This window comes from Caretta caretta, chromosome 9 (genome assembly GCF_965140235.1).
Source record: "Caretta caretta isolate rCarCar2 chromosome 9, rCarCar1.hap1, whole genome shotgun sequence".
NCBI classification, from domain to species: Eukaryota; Metazoa; Chordata; order Testudines; family Cheloniidae; genus Caretta; species Caretta caretta.
Window position 1 is genome coordinate 62,591,177 of NC_134214.1, and position 14,379 is coordinate 62,605,555.

General features: G+C 58.6%; 1 protein-coding gene across 3 annotated transcripts in view; it reads right to left on the bottom strand.

The window, feature by feature from the left end:
- Positions 1-14,379, bottom strand: part of KLF8 (KLF transcription factor 8) — an 89,861-nt gene that overhangs the window by 7,844 nt on the left and 67,638 nt on the right. For all 3 annotated transcript variants that reach the window (XM_048863689.2, XM_048863690.2, XM_048863688.2), the window contains 3 exons: positions 4,348-4,900; positions 994-1,096; positions 443-585 (listed from right to left, as the gene is read on the bottom strand). In XM_048863689.2, coding sequence (XP_048719646.1) covers positions 443-585; positions 994-1,096; positions 4,348-4,900 — 799 coding nt within the window. The remainder of the gene's footprint in view (positions 1-442; positions 586-993; positions 1,097-4,347; positions 4,901-14,379) is intronic.

Sequence of the window (14,379 nt, forward strand, 5' to 3'; positions counted from 1 at the left end):
CACTGTGTAGGAAGGGACACACCAGCTCCCAGTGCAGCTACCTTCGTGCTGGTACCCAGAAACCCCTGCCCAGGTGGGGCAGGGAATCTCATCCATCAGGCACTGCCACTCACGGATTGTACTGGAGCCAGTTCAGAGCTGGTGCAAGGTCAGCCCTGGAGCAGCCCCTCCACAGAGCAAGATCAGCACGGGCCCTGGCAGGGCAAGGTTCTGCCCTGCTGACCTTATCCTGTCCCTAGTAGTAAGGGGACCTCAGTGTCCACAGCCCAGCCATGCCTTGGTCTCTGCTATGGTGAGCAGAAAGGCCGTGGGGGGGCGATGGGCCCGTGGGAGATTCCCCCCCGCAGCACCGAGGTCCCCCGGCTGGGCGGTGGGACGGCTCTGGGGCGTAGCCACCCTGGGCTGGCAGCAGCATGGCACAGGCTGCCCCACCGAGCCCTACCTGTATGTATCCTCCTGTGTGCTTTGAGGTGGGAGCTTTTCGTGTACACCTTGTTGCAGCCCTCGAAGTCACACTGGTGAATCCGCCTCTTCTTCAAGTCGGGGGACTCGGCCCGCTGCATCCGGGCCACCGGTGACCGTGACCTGGGCAGGGGGAGACAGCAGTGTCACACAGCGCTGGTTCCTGGGGGCCCCACCCTCTCCCTCTGGGCTGGCACAGCCCCTCGCAGCAGACTACGCCTGACTCGCAGCAACCAGGGAACCATAGCTCCACCCCAGGGATGGCCTTACCTACCACAGCCGGATTCCACCCCCACAATGGGTAGAACCATGCCAGTGCCCTGGGCAGTCATTTATGAAGCAGCTTTGTGCAGCCTCATCAACGTGGGGGAGGGGAAGCCGATACTCCCTCACCTGCTGGACAGACCCAATAGGCAAGCCTTGCTTCCTCCGCCCCCAGCCCCGTACTACGCAGGAGCCAATCCCAGCTCTATCACCAAGAAGTGGGCCCACCCCAGCCATAGACCAGGGCAGTGTGTAGCTGGCACTCACTCTCTCTGCAGGTCCTGGAAGGGGGCTGAGCTGCTCTCCGTGACGCTGTCCTCGCTGTCACTGTTCATCTCCAGGGGGTACATGGAGCTGGGGTCAATTTTCACTGGGGAGGAAAGAGACCCACTGAAACCGGAGACAGCCCCAGAGCCACATCCCCTTGCTCTGTCCCCAGCTCTGCCCAGGGATCAAAGCCACTGCACCATGGGATAACACTCCCTCTGCTGACCTAGAACCCACAGGGTCCTTCTCCTGGGCTGCAGGGATTGGTCACCTCACCCCTGCCCAGAGCTGTCTGTAACATTGGCCGCCCCAGCACTGGAGCCCTGAGTCCCCTCTCAATCCACCTCTCCTGCCCCTTGCCCAGTCACAGGGACATGAGCCAGCAGCACAAGGGAGCTGCCTGGCACAGCGGGGGGATGGCACTGGATGGGGTGCGGAGGACTGGACAGACAGGGCATTGGAGTGGTGGGAAAGGTTTCCAGCCTGAGCCCACAGCACTTCACCCAGCCCCAGAGCCCAACTCCGGGGAAAAACCTGCTAATCTGTCTAGCGGAAAGCAGCGCCCCAAGCCAGCAGGGGGTTGGCAGCATCTCAGCCCCCACCAGTCACTCAGAATGGGCTGAGACAGGTCTACCCGTGCTCTGAGGGGCAGCGGGGCCTTCGACACGCCCAGCACAAGAGTCGGTCACAGAGCTGGACAGGGACCGGCTCGAACCCCAGAGCAGGACACCTGGCACAGCTGATGGGGTTGGGGGAGGGGGTTGGCAGCCTGGGGAGGGATGGGGCCCAACAGTTCCCCGGCCCATCCATGGGATCCAGACCCAAACCCCAAGACCCAGGCCCAGCCCCACCACCTCGTCCCCTCCCCACCCCCTGGGCAAGGCACTGGAGCATAGGTGCAGCCATCAGAAAGAGCTCCCCCTCCCCCCGCTCCTGGTTCATTTCAGCTACTCCCGCCCCCCAACTTCCACACGTGTTCCCGGCCAGAGGGGAACCAGCCAGGGCCTCCGACAGGAAGCGCCTGGGAGTTCTCTGCTCACCGGATGGGAGGCAGGAAGCGCTGGGAGTGGGGGGAGCCAGTCTAACTGGAACCAGAGCAGCCTTGGAGCCGGCCGCAGGGGGGGCCTGGGAGGGGAGGTCAAGACCCCACCCTGTGGTGAGGGAGAAGGCAGCCTGCCAAACCCCCCCTTACCCCACTCCCCAGGATGGAGGGCAGACAGACAGCCTCCTCCCACGGCTGACTGACTCACAGCCACTCGACTGTGGAGCCAGGCAGCTCCCCAGCACTGGGGGGCCCGCCTGCCCCGGGCAGGAATCCCAGCTCTGCCATGCAGCTCCGGGCAGTGTGGGAAAGAAACAGGCACTGAGCCCAAGGTGATGGGTGCAGCATGAGAACTGGAATAGATAGGGTGGAGTGGGGCCTGCCAGGCAGTTGTGAGGGGTGGCTGATCCCCTCCCCACAGCCGGGAACCACCCAGCGCCTACCAGTGCTGATCAGCCAGCTGAGAATCAAACCCACCCACAAACACACAGAGAGCTGGGACCCCTCCCAAGCCTCTGACAGGAATCGCACCCATCCCCCAAACACAGAGCTGGGACCCCGCCCAACCCCACCCCCAGCGTACACACAGAGCAGGGAAACTCCCTTCCTCCAGCTCCAGTAGGAATCATGTTCATCTCCCAACTGGGAAAACTCCCCTCCCTCCCCATCTCCCCCAAACAGGACCACCACCCTGCCCCCAACACACTTAGCCAAGAAATAGCCCATTCAGCACCTCCCCTCCATCCTACCCAGGTGGTCCTGAATTCTGGGTATCCGGTTTCACAGGGCCCTGTTGGACAGGCTAAGGGGCCCCAAGCCAAGCTCCCACGCACTGAGGCAACTAGAGTCAGGGACCACCTGTGAAAGCGTGGCTACAAACCCACCCCTCTCCTGCAACTGGGGAGCCCCCCCTGGAGCCCCCCTTGACCAGTCCCATCAGTCCCGGGCACACTGAACTGCCAGCGCCAGGTGCTGAGTGCCGCCCTATACCCCCAGAGAGCAGCTCCCAGGCAGCCAGAGCTCCCAAAGAACAGGGAGGAAGCCAGCTGAGCCAGGCCTTTAGGGAGAAACCCCCTCCCACTCCCACATCAGTAGGCAGGGTCTGATGTGGCTGCACCTTCTCAGGGGTGGGCTCCCGGGCACACATGCTGTGGGTGCAGGGCGATGGTGCAGAGGGTGGGGGAGATTCGGTGCAGAACCATTGGCACCCCACATGGTGCAGGGCTAGGGCATATGGAGAGGGAGCTGCGGGGCCAGTGGAGGGAATGAGGCTGGGAAAGAGGAATGGCAGGGGGAGGGGAAGAAGAGATCCAGAATACACTGAGGGAAATCCCAACTGCCTTGGAGAGAGCAGCTGGGGGACACAGGCTCCGAGCCCGCGGCCTGCTGGCAGGGGGGATCAGCGATGGGACTCTCACAGACACCATGGGCTCTGGTCAGAGACGGGCCAGCAGAGCAGATCCCGACTATGCTAGTGCAGCTGGGACACCCAACAGCCTTTCCGATCGCCAGGCCGGGCCTCGCCTTCCAAAGCACATGCTGCATTTCCCGGGAAGTGACTGAGCACACGGCAGGGCTGACGCAAGCCCGGCTGGAACATGGAGTTAGACACCTAGCCCTGCTCCCTCTTGCTGGGTTTGAACTCGGAGCCCGTGGAGAAGGGACTGCCCACCTACCACTACCACAACTGGCCACTTGGGGTCAGGGGAGCGTCATGCAGCATCATGCACCTACAGGCGAAGGAAGGAGGCAAGGCATTTGCCCGCTGGGCACCACATGATGCCTGCCCATTGCAGCAGTGCCGGCACGCCAGGCTTCCTCCCACACCCAGACAGATGGGCTTCATCACGCTCTGGGAGCGGAGCCAACAGGACCTTATGAAGCCCTGGCTTGGCTGCTGCCTTATGATGCTAGCCCTGGTGAAAGGTACCAGATGGACAGCTCTGCCACGGAAGTGGGTCAGCGGCAGGGCAATCTTCCCCCACGATGCCCCCAGCTGACGTGCTTCAGCCCTAACCAGGAAGGATCCCATCTCCAGGGGTCCAGTCTCCATGGCCCAATCTGTCCATGGCTGGGCCAGTTCTGGGATCCCTCCACGGCTCTGCCAATATCCCTCAAATCCCAAGCTACTGCTTCACTCTGCTAGTCCAGCCCTGGGTTCCCCAAGCCTGACCCACAACCCCGCTCCCCCATCTCCCAGTGGTTCCTGCTCTGGGCTCCCCTACCCACTGATCTCTGCCGATGCTCCTCAAATCCTGCCAACACTCCTCAATCCCAACCCACAGCCCTGGGGAAGGGAAGTGAGCCCTTACCAGATCCGGCGTTCTTGCCATCACCGCCGATGAGGGGCACGGTGATGGCGGCGGTGACTCCGTCTGTGGGCATGGTGGTGTAGACCACGGGCAGGGACTGCACCACCACTGGGATGGTCTGTAGATTGCCCATCTTGCTGGGCAGGTTGACCGAGGGGATTGTGTGGATGACGTGCAGGATCTGCTGGCCCCCGCTGCCCTGCGTGGAGGCCAGGATGGAGCCAGGGGACAGCACGGCGGGGATGGCAGACGAAGAGCCCAGCCCCGTGGGTGACATGGAGACCACAGGGGCCTGGATGGGTGGTGCCACCAGCATGGGCGAGGACCTGATGGAGGAGGGCAGCAGGGTGGAGGACTGAAGAGACACCTTGGGCTTGTTGAGTGACAGGTCCACAGGCTCGGCCTGGGGCTGGTTGCAGTCGCTGGCCAGCAGCTCTTCAGGAGGCTCCGTCTTTATGTCAGTCAGCAGCACCGGGGGCTCTATGGAGCTGTCCTCCAGCAGTGATGAGGAGCTCATCTTGGGCAGCACCTTACTCTGGACTGAGCCTGCAGCCTGGGAGAGACAAGAAATCAACAATGAGGGCACCGGGGCGTGGACTGAGTGAGGCCAGCACATGGCACTTCCCAAGCCCTCCACTGGGAGGCACTGCAGCAACTGGGAAAGGGGAAACTGCCCCACACCCTGGGAGGGAGGGAAATACCAGTGTCCCCCATTTTACTCATGGGGAAATTGAGGCACAGAAAGGGGGAAGTGATTTTCCCAAGATCACCCAGCAGATCTAGGAACTGAACCCAAATGTCCAGATTCCCAACCTAGTTCCCCACCCACTGGGCCACACTGCCCAGCATGACATAAGCTCCATGCAGCAGGGTCAAGGGGCTCTCAAGAAACGCATCCCAGCATTGTAGCTAGTCACGGATAGAGACACACAGGGTACTGGCTCTGTGGTGGGGGAGGGAAGGGTGAGGTAGCTGGAACCAACCACTTCTTCCAGGTCATTTTGCTGGCAGATTGCTAGCGTCTCCCCCTGGCACAGACTCACTACACAGGGGACAGGAGGGAGCTGGACTGCAGCCATCAGACGCACAACAGAGCTCAGCCTCTCAACGTCCATCTGTCCAGGTACTGCTATGGCCATGCTCTCCACAGCATTGGAGCACCTGGGGAGGCAGGGGCCATCACTCCCGTCTTTGAGATAAGGAAATTGAGGCACAAAGGGGGAGAGCAGGTTTCCCATTGCTCACAGTGAATCACTGGCAAAGCTGGGAGGGAGCGCCGGAGTCCTGGCTCCCAGTCCTGTGCTCAGACCATGCTGTGGGCATGGGCATCACACCGCTAAGCACTACACTGGATTAGAAGGGAGAGCAGATGCCGGAGACATTCACCCTGCCGTGTTACACCGTAGCCCCAGACGTACCATGGTGTGCGTGGAAGAACCCTTGCATTAACCCTTGCGCTTCCAGGAGGCTAGCATTACCCGCACGCCCACCAACATCCTCCCTCGGGAACGCGGCATGAGAAACAGCAGCATTCATGGGGTAAGCTTGAGAAATTCCTATTCTGGCTTTTTCTGCATTTCGTTTTTAAAAAGAAAGAACCCCTGCCCCGCCAGTTCCAATGGAATGATCCTTCCAATGCACCCAGCCGGTCTGGCATCCCCTCAGCCAGGGGATGGGAGGCAAGAGTCATTCACTGCATGTGTGCCTGTGTGCATGCAGGGAAGAGAGCCCAGATTCGGTGGGAGGGGAGACAAGGAGTGAATCTGGGTCATGGGATGAGCCATTTGGAACCTAAGCATCGGGACCCGGAGCCAGCCGGGTGGAGCAGCCACACAGAGCTGGCAGAGGGCCACTAGGCTTTAGGCTCCCGGTCTGAGTCAACGATTCTCTCTCGCTCCCATTGCTTCAAAGCGGGGCACTTGCTAAAACACCCGACAAACACCCCATGGATGCTGCCCCGGGGTACCACTTTACCGAGCTTCCTGGTGTGGGGAGAAAAGAGGGGGGAAGGAGAAGAGGGATGACTTCCATCCACAGCCAAACCCTCCCTCCCCTGCCACTCTAGAGCAGACGAGGAGGGGTGGGGTGGGGAAGGGAGGAAGCACAGCTCCAGGCAGCTCCGAAGCCCTGGCCTTTGAAATCAATGTGCTGGACACCCTGACCAAAGTCAATTAGAAAATGAGACTCCCCGCCCACCCACCAGTGCAGCCTGGTTCCCCGGCTAGGCCTGCTGCAGGGCGTGGGGATGGCTCCATGACTCTCTCCAGTAGGGAGACTCCCACATGCTGCAACATGCAATCAGCTCATCTTACACAATGCTTCTGTCACAATCCAGGGCAACTGCACCTGTTAGGTTCCTCAGCCGTCCCCAATCTTGGGTACAGACCTGCATCTTGCTTCCTCCTGGCTAGGGTTTTCCAGGCTGCACAGCTCCCTGCCTGCACTGGGATATTCTGAGCAAGCCAGACTGCCTGAACATGCCAGCGTCTGCTCTGTGCTTGCTCTCCGAAGAGCTGGAATTGCCAGCAATCACAAACTACCATGCAGCTCTAAGCAAGCACATTTATTCTTAAGGTAAAAGCATCACAGAGACCATGTCTTAAAAACAGTAAAAAAAAACTTACACACCTGCTTACCAGAGCTCACTCCCAACTCCAAGGAGGGCTCTGGTAGGAATCAGCCCTCCAAACCCCCCACCACAAGGTCTTTCCTGTGGTTACAAGTGTACAACAGTCCTCAATCAGAATCAGAACAGTTCAGTCTGTCCTTTGATCTTGGCCTCATGTAACAGGTGATCAGCAGACAGAGGTCCACCCACTGCAAAAGACTGGGTTTGTGCATAACTGGGAGTAGGGAGTTGCATTCATATCCCTCTACAAATTTCCCAGCAAAACCACTTCACATATATTGTCCCAAAAGACCATTTGTGTCTGCCACATTGTTCAGTATAGTCCTTGGATCATCCAGGCCCATAATAATACTTAACCGTTACAACTACTAGAACAGACTCCAAAGATACTTAAACTTAATTCAATAAGGTTTTTCCAAGGATACTACAGGAAATCGCCATGTCTGTCACAACCTCTCATCCCAAAAGGCCCCACTATACACAGGCAGCAAATGCAGCCACTTCTGGGGTTGAGAGTAGCGGCCAATGAAAACACAGCACAAAGAGATGAAACGAGAGAACAGGAGTATGTTACAAAGGATATAGGGGCAACCACAAAGGGCCAGGGAATTCTGAATATCATGCAAAGCGGAAAGGACCCGGGTGACAAAGGTCTCATCTGAAAAAATTCCACCCAACCCAGCAAAATGTGGTGGAATGCCACTGATGCACCTGGGAAGTTTAGTTTGGCTGACTTGACTCTGCCTGGATCTGAACCGACCCTTGAAGGGAAACAAAGCAGTTCAATCAGTAAGTCATCCCTTCAGTGCTGAGTTAGCCACTGGAGTGACTGACACTGACGAGCTAGACTTGGGTTGAGTGCTGCACTGAACACCTCTACATAGCGGCATCTTATGCCGTAAGCATCCAGAAGAGGCTGCCTAGCTTAGTGCTTAGCTATTTGATGAGTAGGACAAGAAAAGGGTGATTTTTCAGTTCCCCACAAGCTGCTCCCTGGAACGCTCTAGGTGTGATTGCCGAGCGCTATTTGGATCACCTTCCACTCCCAGTGACCTTCAGCCATCAGCCTGTGGGTTATGTAATGCTGCAGGAGTAAGGCTAGCACGTGTGTGGATTTTGTTTAAAGGGCAGCTCGCGTCAGAGAATCATTCGCTCCTTGAGTCAGATCTGCTTCTGACACAAACAAGTTGCTATTCCTGTTCGCCCGGCAAAGCCAAGACGGCGGCCTGCATTCTAGTCAACCTCGTGTATCATCAACACCATTGCAGCCGATCGCAGCTCCCAGCTCGCCGTACGGCGGAGAAGCTGAGTGGATTTTCTGATCCCAGGCCTGGTGGTTAGAAATGTCATCTCCTGCCATGCCAAGCTGATGGGGCAGCCCCTTGGGAGGACAGGGAGCGACAGAGAGACCCGGGGAGCAGAGACACTGAGTAACATGTCGCTTCTGACTGGAACATTCGTTGACACCAGCTTGGGGCCAATGTGCAACGCCAACGTGCCATGTGTGGGCTAAGGATTGCACTAGGTCATCACAGTGCTGGCTGCCCATGGGTAAGGGTAGCCTGGGAACTGGACTCCAGCTACCCTCTTTAATGAGGGGGATGGAGGATCTTGTGCTATGGGACTCTCCTGAGCCCCACTGGCATGGCACCCCGGTCTACCTGCTTCTGCCCAAGATAGAAAACGGGATGCAAAATTGTAGACACCTCGCTATTGGTCTCTCAAGGGCTGAGCACTCTCAACTCCCACTGACTTGAATGGCAGGAAGAAATACTCAGCACCTTCCAGGATCAGGCCGCAGAGCCCTGAGGCTCTGGGGCAGCCTGTAAAGAATGCAGGAACATACTGACAGCATTCAAGAAGGAGTGTAACACCATGGATGAGGGCTCCCAGGCCCAGCCACCACATCCGTGGAGTCACACTGCTCCCAGTTCAAGCCAGCAGGGGAGAGGGAGGCGGTATTACTTGCTGGTTGGTGCAGATGAGCTTGGAGTCAGGACTCCTGGGTTCTATCCCTGCCTCAGTCACTGTGTGACTCACTCTGTGCCTCAGTTTCCCCAACATGGGTCAGGTGATACTCAGCTGCCTGTCAGGAGGTGGCATGAGGTTTAATTAACATTTGGGAAATGCTTTGAGGCCCTCGGCTAGAAATGCAGGTAATGTTTCCACAGAGCAATCTAATCCCATGATTCCCTATGCAGTGACATGGAAATACCCGGCACTTCCATTGGAGGAGAGCTCTCCCCATAAGCGCTCATTGACCCGCCCCTCTCCACACTGACACACCCCATCCAGCTTTTACACACATAGTTTACCAAGGCACAGAGGAGTGACTGACCAGCCAAGGTCACACAGTGACTCCAGGGCAGATCTGGGAATACAGTCCGGGCCTTCCCGCTTCCAGCTTGGGCCCTAACCACAGCCCCGCCCCGCCCAAAACAGCAGACATCCCAGAAGCACAGTCCTCAGGACACTTTCCCCTTGATTTCTGATGTGCCGTCTGGTCCTGTTCAGCGAGAGTGGGTCAGGGGCGGGGTGAGGGGGGAAGCTTGGCAGAGGGATTACGCTCAGTAAATCCTCTGTATGGATGGACGCACTCCCTCCCCAAAGCATGGACAGATTTGGGATAGCAGCAGTAATGTGGGGCACAGATCAAGGCTCCTCCATCCAGCAACTCACTCCCAGCCCTTTGGCAGAGGAAGAAGCAGAGGGAAGCGGGAAAGGGAAACGCTGGGAGGGGGAGGGAGATGGAGACAACCCCCGCTCAGCTGGGAGGTGGCACAGAATGGCTTGACACTAGGGAGGAGGGAGTCACCGGGACTTGGAGGAGGTGACTCAAGAAGGGGGCGCTGAGATTTGATGCCATAGGGAACATTAAATAATTGGTACTAACCCGCCTCCCCCTGAACATCACAATCTATTGGCAGCCTCAGCAGAGGCATGGTGACACCCTGGAGATGGAGCTCCCCTCTAGATCAGGGTGGGCAGGGAGGAGCCGGCATCCCCGAGCCTGTCCCCCTTCTGGGGATACAGAGGCCTCCAGCGCTGGCAGCCGGGGGCCTTTCACCAGCACTGCTGCATTCACTTTTGAAAGAGCAGCCCCTCCCCTTCCCTTTGCCCAGCAATGCCCCCCAACCGAGTGCAGTCTGAACCAGCCCTGACAGTAGCCAGGGGAACGTATTCTCTGCCTGACCCAGGTCAGGTGCTGCAAGCTTGCCCGAAGAGCTGGGTGCCCTGGCTCTGAGCCAGAAAGAGGCTACTGAAGACCAGGGCCTGCTAGTAGATTTCCACGGCTAACATGGTATGATGCTAGCAGAGCCCCAGAAGCATCCTGATCAGGGCATTTCTGTGCCGTGAGTGCAGCTGGCGTGGTTCATCTCATTGCAGGCTGGTACCTGCATTGCTGGGCCTTAAGAATGTGAAAGGTCTCCTAATGAACCTTAGTCCTAACCTGTATCACACCTTACTAGTCCAGTCCTGTGCTTCTTCGCCTAACACTGCTGTCGGCTGCCCCTCAATCCCAACCCACAGCCCCCACTCCCATCTCACCCCGGTTGCCCTGGGCTCCCCGCACACAGCTCTCTGCTGCCCATCAACCAACCCACAGCCCCGCACCTAGGAGTCCTGGGCTCCCCACACCTCGCTCTTTGCTGCTACTTGATCTAGACTTGCTGGTTATGAGTGCAGGTCCAGTCCTGACCCCTACGCAGCTCACTCCAGACCAGCACGACTGCCATTCCACACCCAAGCCCCTGGATCAGAACTGGGGAAGGGGGCCAACCTGCAGAATGGCTTTGCAGGGACTGTGATGAGGCTACCATGGTGGATCTCATGCAGGACCTCAGCGAGGATGTGAGCCTTGATCTCTGAAGGTAGAAAGCCAGGGCACTGACCCACCACCTCAGACTGTAGTGCAGGTCTCGAGCAAGGGGGAGATGGCTGTGTGTGCACCTTCGGGGCAATGGCGGGCAGGGGGAGTCCTGCGTCATACAAACACCAGCCCCACTCCTATGCAGCCAGACCCCTGCCCCACTGGCTCTGGATGCCAGCCCGCCCAGGGCACTGTGCTCCAGTGCAGGGCCTGGGCTGGGGAGAGGCAGCAGATGGAGCTCACGCATGCTGAGCCTCCACTGGGGGATGGGGAGGGAGTGGGAGGGAGAGAAGGAACAAAAAGCACCCCCCAGCACACCCCCAAGGCATGGAACAGGCCTGCGGGTTGCTATGAGAACTAGATCACGGCTGTGCGCCCAGGGAGCAGCTCATATGTCCAAACTCCATGCCCCTGCAGAATGGCCAGAGGTCACTGGGGCAGATCCAACTCTTCCCTCCCAGCCCCGCCAAGCCACCCACCTTTTTGGCCCTGTGGTTACACCTTAGCGCTGCGGGGGGGGGGGGGAGGGGGGGGGAATCCCGTCCCCAGCCCAAAGGTTAAAAGACACGGCCAATCACAGCCCAGAGCAGCATGGGTGAAGTAGTGGGGTACTCAGCTGCCCCCTGGCAGCAATCAGGGGGTTCCTGGGTGGACCAAGGTGGAGCTGGGCTCAGAACCCTGGGCTCTATTCTGAGGCTCCCATAAACATTTACTTGTCAGCTTCCAAAGGGGCCCCCCGACAGACCAGGGTTGCCACCCCCTTCTGATCGTTAGCAAGGCAGCCACAGCGTCCCCAGGCTGGGCACACTGGCTTCGAGTACAAGACGAACCAGCTGGGGCCTGCAGCCTGCGCATGGACCAAGAGAGGCGGCTGGGGAGAGCGCTGGGTCGGTTTATTGTCCCTGCAGGCCCAAGAGATGGGCCAGGTGGGGTCAGCCCGCAGCCCCCAAGGAGATGACCCTCATGGAGCTTGCAGAACATTTGCCCATCCCTGGCTGCGAGGGGGTGCTGCTATGAGAGAGGACGAGGGCTCCCGCCCAGGCCAATTGGACTCCTGTGAGGGGGGCACCAGCTGCCCCTCCCACAGGAGATACAAGAGCAGGGGGTGAGCAGCGATATCCCCTCCCTGCTCACTAGGGGGTGCCCATACCTCTCCCCCACAAGATTCAGTGGGGAAGTCAGCACTGCACTCCTCTGGGGCTGTGAGGGGGCACCACAGCCTGGCTACGTGGCACAGAGATGTCCTCCATAGTGGGTGGGTCCAGTTGGCAAGAGGGGAATGGGCAGAGGTAGGAGTTCACTATCTAGGCAAAGCTGTGCTGAGCATCTCCTTGGGGGCACATTCCCTATCGCTTTCCAGGCTGCTGAGGAACACAAGAGAATCCCACCCAGCCCTTGGCCAGCAGGATGGGGACTGGGAGAGGATGCCAGGGATCTGGGAGAGGGTTAACCTCAGGCACATTAACCCTTCAGGCACAGGGGTGAGTTGCACCAGAAGGTGGCTGGGTTGTGAGGGGAGGTCATTGTCCCAGGGAAGAAGAGGTCTGCAGCCAGGAGGCTGGACTGGGAGCCCAGGATGGAGCCGGTTTTACCCCCAGCTTGGCTGAGCACTAGGAAGCAGCAGGGACTCAGTGGCAGCAGAAGTTGGCACCACCTGGCATGGAGCCCAGGAGCGCTGGCGGCTGATGCCCAAGTAGGGGGAGGAGCAGGAGCCTTTGCAGGATGCTTGCAAAAGGCTGCCGGCGTGGCTGGGAGAGGCATAGCTGGGGAAGCCAGGGGCTCAGACGCAACCCTCTCCTCAGATCCCAAACAGGGGGTGGGGGGCATGCTGGGAGGAGATGGTCAGACTCACACCCTAACCCAGCCCTGACCTCATGTGCATGAACTGCCCTCCCCCAGTCATCTCCGCGCGCCCAGGACCCTCGCCATATAGGCCGCTGCTCTGGATAGGTGCACTGTCCTGGCTGGCTCTGATGTGCTGCCTGGCTGCGGCCCAAGCCCTTGCAGCCAGCCTGGTGACAAAACAAATCCTTCCCTTGGCAGGCAAGCCGAGACGGGCCCAACCCACGGCTGTCACTCCCTGAGCGGAGCCACCCACACAGAGATCCTGTTGAGAGCCTGCCTGGCTGCCTTCCTTCCCCCTCCCCGCTCCCTGTGGCAGCCACCTTAGCCCCACCGGCTATGTGCAGCCCCAGGCTCTGCTCAGGGCGTCAGCCAGGCCAGGGATTAGCTGCGCTCTGCAGGCCCTGCCTGCACCCCAACAGTTATAGACAGAGCTGGGCTTGAATCCCAGGGGGGTTAGAAGCCACCCGGTGCAAGCCACCCACCCCACAGTCTACAGCCTGGCTGATCCACCCCCAGAGCCCTTCTCCACCACAGCCCATCCGACACCCCTTGAGATTTATGGCCTCCTTCAGCCATCCCTCTGCTTCCCTTCCCATCTGTTTTCCACACCCAGGCCCCTCCAGCCAGGCAGAGCACAGATTTCTCTTTGATCCAGGCCCCCCACCTATCCCCAAGCCTTTTATCTCCTGGCCAGCCCTGCCTCTCCTGTCAGTCCCACTCTGTGCAGTGCAGGTGTCTCTGACAAAACCATCCACGACAGTTGCTGTCAGGCCTTTTGCTTCACACCCTTCTCCAAAACCAGACACCAAGGCAGGATTCCACAGAGCACCCCCTGTCCCCTCCCTGTTAACTCCTTCCTGCCCACGCTGCTCTGCACATCACTGAGCAACCTGCCCCATGCTGCTCTCTGCCCCCTCTACCGCCAGAGGCTCAGTGCATCACCCCCACCAGCCTCCAAGCTAAAGAGAACAGGGGCTGGGTCCAAGAGTGGAAGCAAGCTGTTATGGTCAATCAGGCATTACTGCTCTGGGCCACCAGGGACAGCACATGGCCAATGCAGGCCAACTCTCAGTGGGAACAGCAAGGGGCCACCATTGAAAGGATCCAGAGACGCCCCCAATGATTTGGGCCTGCAGAACCAGGCTGGAAGTCTCACAAGCCCAGCCTGTCTTGTGGTATTTCTGCATGGTCAGGGGCTGGGAGGAAGCAGCATGAAATATACAAAGAGTAGTGGGGACAAGGGGCGTGTGTGTGAGGATTTACGGATTGAGTCTTGGGCAAACGCGCAGAGGCAGGCTGGTTCTGTCCGACCCAGGCAGAATCTAAGCACAGAGCAAACCTACCTACGCCAAAGGAAGTTGGCAGGAGCAGAGCCTTTCAAGGCCCCGTACGCATGAGCTGTTAACGCTTAGGAAGCTTATTTAACACAAACATATGTGGATAGGATTTTGTGAGTTTCAGTTCTAAGGGTATTTCTTTCCCCTTAAGCAGTGAGTGAATTTAAAAATTCCCTGGCTGGGATTCCAAATATTGAAGCTTTGGGCTACGGTCAGAGGGAAACAGACTGGAGACGAAACGTGAAACTGACCAGCCCTGTTCCAAAGTGCCTGATGGGTTGAAATTGAAGCCAGCTGCCTCAGCCATTAAAAGGAAATCCATGGTTAAAGCTATTTTGTTACAAATCATC